At 45.0% G+C, this 9710-nt stretch overlaps 1 protein-coding gene across 1 annotated transcript; it reads right to left on the minus strand.

Annotated features, from left to right (window-relative positions):
- Positions 1 to 961: 961 nt before the first annotated feature.
- On the minus strand, positions 962 to 4611 carry LOC142814791 (uncharacterized). The gene is made up of 3 exons (XM_075894098.1): positions 3064 to 4611; positions 1876 to 1964; positions 962 to 1099 (listed from the first exon to the last, which is right to left on the minus strand). The coding sequence occupies exons 1-2, from the start codon at positions 4411 to 4413 to the stop codon at positions 1887 to 1889; spliced, it is 1428 nt and encodes a 475-aa protein (XP_075750213.1). The 5' UTR covers positions 4414 to 4611; the 3' UTR covers positions 962 to 1099; positions 1876 to 1886.
- Between the last annotated feature and the right edge of the window lie 5099 nt (positions 4612 to 9710).

Raw genomic sequence — 9710 nt, forward strand, 5'->3', positions numbered from 1 at the left:
CCGCAATGTGATATTTGACAACGCATTGGCGAGCAGCACATTGCGTTGAATAAAAAGAAATAAAACAAATTCTCATCCGGAATCGGCCTCCTGCATGAAAACAGGCACCCTTGCACCATAATCAGAACCAATGAGAAGACCAAATATTTTCGTAGGAAACACTGCTTGCTCGCCCTACTGTCCTGTGCCAGCGCCATGTGATTATTTCCTCTTCTTTCACTAGAAACAGTGGCTCTGGGTACGATTTGAAGACAGTGATAAATTCGAGATCACCGTTCGCAACAGGTTCAATTACCAAGCGGCGATCTTTTATTCAGATTTGTATCGTGTGTGGTCGTTGGGCCATCCTGACAGTCCGAGCGTAACGGGAAGAATCCCCTAAGTTTATTGTGCCATGCTTTATATACAGGTGGAACGGGCGAGGGCAAGCCAAAGATATCTTGACTGATCGCCACGTGTTGTACATGCAGTAGCGATATCATCCGATACATCCTCTTTCGTATGAGTAAACAAAACAGAACAGTTAAATATTTTTCTAACGGGGAGTTACAGGGTTGAACAGTGCACAGAAGAAACATCGTTCATTGCACGCCACTGGGAAGCTCATCACGACACTTGCACAAAGTTTCTGTCGTAGGTCAACCGCTGTGGTGGCCGTCGCAGTCTTGTCGAACTTCTTGAAGTTACGATGCCTGCCGTATTGGGTGCATGGAGAGCTGCGGGCCCACTACTGCAATTTGCAGTTTGTTCGGCGAAGTCCTCACTGCTGCTGGAACACGTGCGCCTTCGAAAGCTTTCACCGGTCGGAAGTAGGTGCTGGCGGTTGCGGCGGAGGACCCTTCCTTCCTCTGTGACGACATGGTATGACCTGGGAGTATTGCATGGCTCGAGGACTCGTGCTTTGGTCGACCATGACCCCCCTTTAACTCGAACGGTGTCGCCTGCTCCCAGCGGCGCTAGGGTCCTCCTGCAGGCGTTGCTCTGGCGATGCTTTCGGACCGGAAATTCTGGAACGGAACGGACATCCGGCAGCGTCGTTCGCAGTCGCCTTCCTTGTAACACCTCGGCAGGTGAAGGCGCACCCTCCATCGGTGTCGTCCTGTAAGCGAGTAATCCAAGCCAAAAGTCTTGTTTCGCGTCAGTAGTTTTCTTTAGTATTCTCTTAACGACCTGTACTCCTTTTTCTGCGAGGCCATTTGATTGTGGATACCTCGGGCTTGAAGTGACGTGTTTGAAATCGTACAGCTGAGAAAATGCAGCGAAGTCATGACTTGTGAACTGCGGCCCATTATCGGTACAAAGTTCAACTGGTATGCCATATCTGGCGAAGATGGCACTTGCTGCTTCTATGACAGTTCTCGAAGATGTGTCTTTGAGCAACTCCACCTCGGGAAAGTTGGAGAGCGCGTCATAAACACACAAGTATGTTCTACCGCCATATTCGAAAAGGTCCGCCCCTACACGGTACCAAGGCTGGGGTGGCGCCGGGCGCATCTTAAGAGGCTCTGTCGGCTGTTTGTATGCGTATTTTCTGCATGGTGCACATTTATGGCAGATCGATTCGATATCTTGATTTATTCCAGGCCAAAAAACAAGCTGTCTTGCCCTTGATTTACATTTGTTGACACCTAAGTGACCTTGGTGAATGCGATCTAGCATTTCACGTCTCATAGAAGCCGGTATTACCACCTTACAGCCTTTCAAAAGTACACCGTTAACTTGAGATAGTTCTGCTTGAAATGGCCTCCATTGGCCCTTGATATCCTCTCCAGATTCTAGGTTTTTCAGAACGTCTTTAAGCTCTTCGTCCTTCTCTGTTTCTGCTGACAACCACTTCCATGTTCGGTCGCTCACTAATGAAGACATCACACTTACCGCGTGGACTTCTACATCGTCGCTGTCGGTGTCACCCGCTTGCCTGCTTGTGGCTCTCGAGAGCATGTCGGCCAGGACGAGCTGCTTCCCTGGAATGAATTGCAAGTCAAGGTCATAACGCAGCAAACGGAGGAAGAAACGCTGTAGCCTTGGCGGCATATCGCCTATTGGTTTCCGAGCAATGGTAATCAAGGGCCGATGATCGGTCTCTGCAATGACATTGCGGCCGTAGATAAAGTGATGAAATCTTTCGCAGCCGTACAGCAATGCTAACGTCTCTTTTTCAATTTGTGAATACCGTTGCTCAGTTTCGCTGAGCGCTCGTGACGCGTACGCGACCGGCTTCCACGCGTTATTGTGGTATTGCAGCAAAGCTGATCCAACCCCATTCCGTGATGCGTCGCACGACACTTTGGTTTTTCTCTGAGGATCAAAGATAGATAGCAAAGGTTCTTTGCTCAAACTGTCGCATAGCTGCTTCCATTCCTGATTGTGGTTATCTGTCCATTCGAAGATTCGGTCCTTTTTGATCAGGCCCCTCAGTAGTGTGGTTCTTTCAGCGAGTGACGGCAAGAATTTGCTGAAGTAGTTGGCAACGCCCAGCATTCGTTGCACCGCAAGCTTGTCAACTGGTGTGGGAATTTGTAGCATGCAATTTATCAAGGATGGGCTTGGTCTGATGCCGTTTTTGTCAATCACGTCCCCGAGAAATTCTATCTTTTCGACCGCAAACGTGCACTTTTCTGGGTTGAATGTAAGGCCGGCGCGTTCAGCTGCTCGTAGCACCGACTTAAGACGCTCATTATGTTCTTCTATGGATGCACCCCAGATAAGGACGTCGTCCACGTACACTCTGACCCCAGGAAGTTCTTCAAAAATTTCATTCAGGGTCCTCTGGAAGACCTCTGAAGCCGATGCTATACCAAAGGGTAAGCGCAAAAACCGGTAGCGGCCGAATGGTGTTGCGAAGGTGCAAATTCGGGAGGTTTCGTCATCTAAAGGGATCTGGTGAAACCCCGAGTTTGCGTCTAGGCGTGAAAAAACTGTCGCGCCGGCGAGGTCTGCTTCTATATCTTCTCTGCGAGGCATTATGTAATGTTCTCTTTTTAGGCACTCATTTATGTTTCGTGGATCAATGCACACTCGGATTTTCCCGTCTTTCTTTCGAACAATAACGACAGGACTCACCCAGTCTGTAGGCTCGGTCACCTTCGTGATAATGCTGGCTCGTTGCATGCGGTCCAATTCCATCTTGAGGGGTTCTTGTAAGGCCACTGGAACACGCCGTGCGGCCTGGACGACGGGTATGGCGCCGTCACGTAACACCATCTTGTATGCTCGTTGCACGCACCCGGTTCCGGTGAACAGATGGCGAAATTCGTCAAAGATGCACTCATGGTTGCTTTTAGACACGCTGTAAACACGCGGCACAAGCCTCATGAGTTGGCATGCTTGAAGTCCGAGGATCGCTTGACGCCCCTTCCGTACGATGAAAAAATCCAGTACTGAGGTCGAGTCATTCAGTGTGACTTCGGTACGTATGACCCCGACGTGCTGAATTGCCCCTCCTCCATACGAACGTAACACCGCGCTACTTGGATTCAGCGGCGGTTGAGGGCGCATCTTGAGGTAGCAGCTCAAAGGCAGCAAATTTGCTTGTGCTCCCGTGTCGACTTTTAGGTTTACTGGCAGGTTCTTGATTTGAGCTCGCACCGTCCAGTCGCGTGGAATTTTGCCTAAATTTGACACGTCCAGAATGTCAAAGTTGTCTTCGGAGCCTCGGAGCTCGTGAACTTCCGTGGTTGTTTTGCAGCATATGGCGAAATGGTTGCGCCTGTGGCACTTCCGGCACTTCATCCCGAACGCTGGACAGCTTCGTGGTGCATGCTTGCGCCCACATCTCAGACACTTAGAAAAGGCGGGTCCTGGCGAAAAAGTTTTGTCAATAGGAGCCACGCCTACCGGATCTACTTCTTTCAGTTCGCGTGCCCAAACTTCTTGGTGTCCCGCTGCTGCTTCTGCGGCTTTACCTGCCAGCTCGGCCTTTTGTAGTGTCAAATTGTTGTCCCTTAACAGCTTTTCTCGAAGGTTGCTGTCAGTAGTCCCGTAAACGATCTGGTCTCTGATCATCGACTCCTTAAGACTGCCAAAGTTGCACGATGCTGCCTGCGTTTTCAGATCCCTCACAAAATGTTCGAAGGGTTCTCCCGGCTTCTGGATCCTTGAGCGAAATACATAGCGTTCGTGCACTTCGTTACTCTGTCCGGCAAAATATGCATCGAACTTCTGCACGACTGTTTTGTAATCGCTGCTATCCTCCTCTTGCTGGTATTCGAACGTGTTAAAGATCTCAATGGCTTCCTCACCTGCGATACTTAGGAGGAGGGCAGTCTTTGTTGCTTCCTTTCGGGGTTTGCCACTGGTCTCCGACGCGGTCAAGAACAACTCGAAGCGCTGCTTGAAGCCCTGCCAGTTCTTGCTGATTTCCCCATTAGTACGTAGTGGGGGCGGTGGCTTCACAAAATCCATGTTGTACATGCTAGGCGCTAGCTTCGGTTAACTTCTGACACCATGTATCGTGTGTGGTCGTTGGGCCATCCTGACAGTCCGAGCGTAACGGGAAGAATCCCCTAAGTTTATTGTGCCATGCTTTATATACAGGTGGAACGGGCGAGGGCAAGCCAAAGATATCTTGACTGATCGCCACGTGTTGTACATGCAGTAGCGATATCATCCGATACAAGATTGACTAAAGAAACTACTGCGACAGTACGAGAAGCACTAATAAGTTAGCAGTGATTATGTAGAAAAGTGAAGTTGGTTTTTGCTAAAGTAAGCCCATTAATAAAAACTTTTGCTAATGAATATTTGCTTGCTTGGAACCAAATGGCCCTTATTTTTTTAATTACCTTCAAAGCTTTTACGCTTTGCATTGACAGATGAATAAATTAGTTTTCTTTGTGCCAATGGTGCATAGTCATCAAAGACACTGCTCAAACGATGGACAACGGCAGAAGCTGAATTCACATTTGATTCTTCACTACTTCCTAACTGTCTGCCTCACTCTTAACACGGGTATCATACAAAACTAGTTCTTTTGGCTACATATTTCACAGCAATATTAAGGAAATAGCTGTTAGTAGACATTCGAATTATCATCATGTACAAAAACTGGCCAACGTTGATTATACCTACTGAGTGCACTCAGTCTTTGTTTTTTTTTAAAAATTAACATATCTTTAAAATGCTTTGTCATGTGTCAGGTATTTTACATAGAACAAATAATATTACAGTAAAAGGTCGTTATTTGAACTCAGTTAAATAAAAGCACACAGCCCTGTGTATTTCTATTGGGGGAAATCTCTCGACAATTGAACACTTTGGTATCCACAATAGCTAATTCAAACTGGGGGCCCCTTGTTTTGCAGCTCTACAAGTCTGTCCAGAGTGATCCCAACATTTTGCAAAAAGAAGCCAAACTAGAGGAGGAAAACAACTGAACGGGAGCACTCAGCAGATGACATTTCGGATGCCGAACTGGAGCCCTTGGACAAGCTAGAAATGATGGTCATCCATGAAGTCACAGTGGAATCAATGGAAGCGAATGCAAATTACTGATTACTTCTAATTTTGATTGCATTAACTCTTTCATGTAAACAAACATGTTTCGAAGCATAAATATTGACATACGTTTGACCACTAAGGCTCACTGCTTGCGTGCATGTCGGTGCTTGTTTTTGGCATATCATCTGCCTGATTCACACTCTGCAAAGCAAAGGCCTCTCCCATGATAGGCCAATCAACTTGGTCTTGTGCTCTCTGCTGCCACGTTATACGTACAAACCTGTAATATAATCCGCCCACCTAACCTTCTGTCTTCACTTCATGCGTTTTCCTTCTCTGTGAATCCAGTCAGTTACCCTTAATGACTAGCGGTTATTCTGCCTGCGTACTACATGCCCAGCCCATGTCCATTTCTTCTTCTTGATTTCAACTACGATATCCTTAACACCGATTTGTTCCTTGACGCACTCTGCTCTCTTCCTGTGTCTTAAGGTTACACCTATCATTTTTCTTTCTATTGCTCGCTGCGTCGTCCTCAATTTAAGCTGAACCCTCTTTGTAAGCCTTCAGATCCAGGAGGTAAGAACGTGCAAGATGCAGCTCTTATACACCTTCCTCTTGAGGGTTAGTGAGAGACTATCATTCATGATTTGGGAATGCTTGCCAAATGTGATCCACCCATTCTTATTCTTCCTTAATATTCTAGGTAATTTACTCTCATGGTTCGGCTCAGCGATTGCTACCTCTACAAGACATGTCTTGCTTAATGAAGGTACGGGTTCTTGCACAGTTTTTTTAGAACTTTGATAGCGTCACTTCCAACATGCACGTGGTATCAGTAACTGTTTCAACACTACTATAGCTGTACGTACCACTGCCTTGCACAATAACAGAAAATAAAGTCTTGTTCGCTCAGTTATTACTGTGACAGCTAAGTCATATATCTTAACTTTGAAAACTTCATTTTTTCTCTTTTTTTTGCAGACACGTCTTTACTTTCACAGCAATCTATGCACAATGTGAAAAAGACGTGCTGCTAAATATGCACTACTACAAGCCCATTTGTTACCTAGTTATATGTGATAGTCTATGCAAAGTTTGACACATAGTGTGAAGTACAGTATGTGCACCCCATGACATGCACTGTCCAAGAATTTTGAAGCCTGCACATTTCCTGTAAATCGAATAATTCGTAAAGCAAAAAACAACAATCTATGCACCCAATATTGTACAGCTTGAACATACTGTATGCTACCATGGCTTTTCAGTATAAGTCTTCCATTTGTCCGCCTGGCATATTGGTGGCGCACGGGGTTGTCACTATTTTATTTATTTATTTATTTATTTATTTATTCGAGTACCTACAGCGCCCAGTTTGGGCATTACAGTAGGGGGGAGGAGACATAAAACTTGAAATTGATACAGGGTATGAATACCGATAACAAAACAAGTAAGCATGCTCAGCTTATACAGTGTGTACACATTCTCGGGGACATGAGGCAATCAAGGAAAAGTAAAACACAAACAGAAATGCAGACAGAAATTGGCATCTTTCATTTCAACAAAAATTGTGACTGAGCATTTTGAAATGAGGGTGGCGGGGTGGATACAATATATTCTGGTAGGTTGTTCCATTCGTGTGTGGTTTTCGGGAAGAAGGAGTTTTTGTAAGTATTTATGCGACATCGGTATTCGCGAACTTTGCGGGAGTGATCTAGGCGAGAAGATACATAAGTGGGATCTTTAATGTACACGTCTTTATTTAAACTAGTGCTACCAATATAAATATTATGAAATAGATTTAATCTTAAGAATTTGCGCCTGTCCTGCAGGAGAGGCCAACCCAAATGTTTACGAATGTACGAAGAGCGGTTAGTGAAATCATAGTTACCAGACACAAAACGTCCTGCTCGTTTCTGAACCCTTTCTAGCTCATTAGTACATATTTTAGTGTCTGGATCCCAAGCCACACAACCGTACTCTAAAATTGAGCGAACGTTAGAAATATAGAGCGTTTCCTTTAGTTTAGGTGGGGCCTGTTTAAAGTTACGCTTCAGGAAGTTCAATACTCGGCTCGCTTTAGCACCGACGTATTCAATGTGGTCGTTCCAGGATAGGTTGCTCGTAAAGAAAACGCCTAGGTACTTATATTTAGACACAACTTCCAAACGATTGTCTCCAAGAAAGTAATTCGTATTTAGAATGTTCTTTTTGTTTGTGTAGCGAACGGTATTACATTTTGAAAAGTTAAGTGTCATGTTCCATGTGGTGCACCATGATAACACAGCATTTAGATCACTTTGTAGTTGAGCAGAATCTTGAGCAGACGTGACGTCACGATATATGCAGCAGTCATCTGCATACATGCGCATGCGGCTGGATACTTTATGGATTATATCATTTATAAATATCAAAAAAGAAGGGGTCCCAGAACAGATCCCTGGGGGACCCCTGATAAGACATCGACATCAGATGAATTCACTCCCTCGAGAACAACCCGCTGTTTTCTACCAACAAGATACGCTTCAAGCCACTTCAACAAAGAGGGAGGGATATTTAGAGCAGACAGTTTAAGTAATAATAAATTGTGTGATACAGAATCAAAGGCTTTTTTGAAAATCTAAAAATACACAGTCCACTTGGCATCCATTGTCGATCGAGGCAGCTATATCATGACTAAATTCAATTAGTTGAGTATCGCAGGACAACCCTTTTCTGAAACCGTGTTGCGTAGTGCATAAAAAGTTATTATCTTGAAGATGGGAGATTAAATTGGTATAGATAATGTGTTTCATCAATTTACATATTACACAAGTTAGCGAGATTGGTCTGTAATTTTTTGTTCGCGTTTTGTCTCCAGCTTTGAAGATAGGGGCAACGTTGGCACTTTTCCAGTCGTCAGGTAAACAGCCAAGCGCCATTGATTTTTCGAAGAGCAAGACTATAAATGGTACAAGTGAGGCAGCACAGTTTTTTAAAACATAATTAGGAATAGCATCAGGACCAGGTGCCGCATTTACCTTAATTTTTTGTAGCAGAGCTAAGACTCCACGTTCAGTAAAACATATTTCAATCATTTCTGAATTTTTTCCGACTAACTGAGGGCCGCTGGGTAGGCAAACTGATTGGGTGAAAACAGACTGAAAATAAAAATTGAATCTCTCAGCTTTGCCCTTTAAGTCTGCGCTGAAGTTGAGGTCATATATAACATCTGGAATCGTTTCCTTCACAGCCTGCTTGCTTTTAACGTACTTCCATACTTCTTTCGGGTTATTTTTGATCCTATCAGTTAGGCGACCCAGATGCTCAAGTTCAGCGCAGCGCATCGGTTTAGCAACACTCTTGTTTAGTTGTTTTAACGTTTCATGTAGCTCGCGTTGTGGTGTCTGGCGGTACTTTCGATAAACGCGGTGCCCGCGATTAATCAAGGCCTTGAGGCTGCTGTTAATCCAGGGCTTACTAGTTCTACGCTTTGAGGAAAGCACCCATGACGGAACATTAGTGTGTATCAGTGATAAAAGCTTAGTTTTGAACAAGTGCCATGTAGTATTCAAATCCAGGTTGGTAGCATGTTGTCTGAACTCCGGTAAAAACTGATCTAGCTCTCGGGAAAGAGAGACATAATCTCCGCGATTATAATAAGACACTTTTCGCGGTAACGGATTCGGGCGGCGCACAATATCGCAACTTATTGATCCAACAACGACTTCGTGGTCGCTTATACCTGGTATTGTTGTGACAGAAGAGATTAGAGTTTGGTCATTGCAAAAAATTAAATCAAGCACATTATTGCAAGAGGAACCTAGTCTGGTAGGACGAGATACAAATTGAAGTAGCGAATGATCGTTAATCATTTCACAAAAAGCAGAGTACAGAAGCGACGACGTGTTAGATTTAGGCTGAAGATGGACCCATTCGATGTTTGGCAAATTAAAATCGCCCGCCAAAATAACACGCGTTGCATCTAGAGCTAGTAAAATATTGCTAAGCTGAAACAATGACTCGGGGCCTTTCTGTGAAGGTGGCCTGTAAAACGACCCGATAGCCATAGCGGAGCCGTTAGCGAGGATAACCTTACACCAGACCGTTTCGCATGATGGGGTATTTAGGTTTATTGGCACGCTACTGATAGCACTGTGGACAAGGACGAAAACGCCCCCACAATGCACATTGCGATCTTTTCGATATGCCGTATAGTTCGGCGGAAAACTTTCGCTGTCAGTTATGGTGTCATCCAACCACGACTCAGTGCCCACAACGACGTGTGGCTT

The sequence above is a fragment of the Rhipicephalus microplus genome, chromosome 4, assembly GCF_043290135.1.
Source record: "Rhipicephalus microplus isolate Deutch F79 chromosome 4, USDA_Rmic, whole genome shotgun sequence".
In the NCBI taxonomy this organism is placed as follows: Eukaryota; Metazoa; Arthropoda; class Arachnida; order Ixodida; family Ixodidae; genus Rhipicephalus; species Rhipicephalus microplus.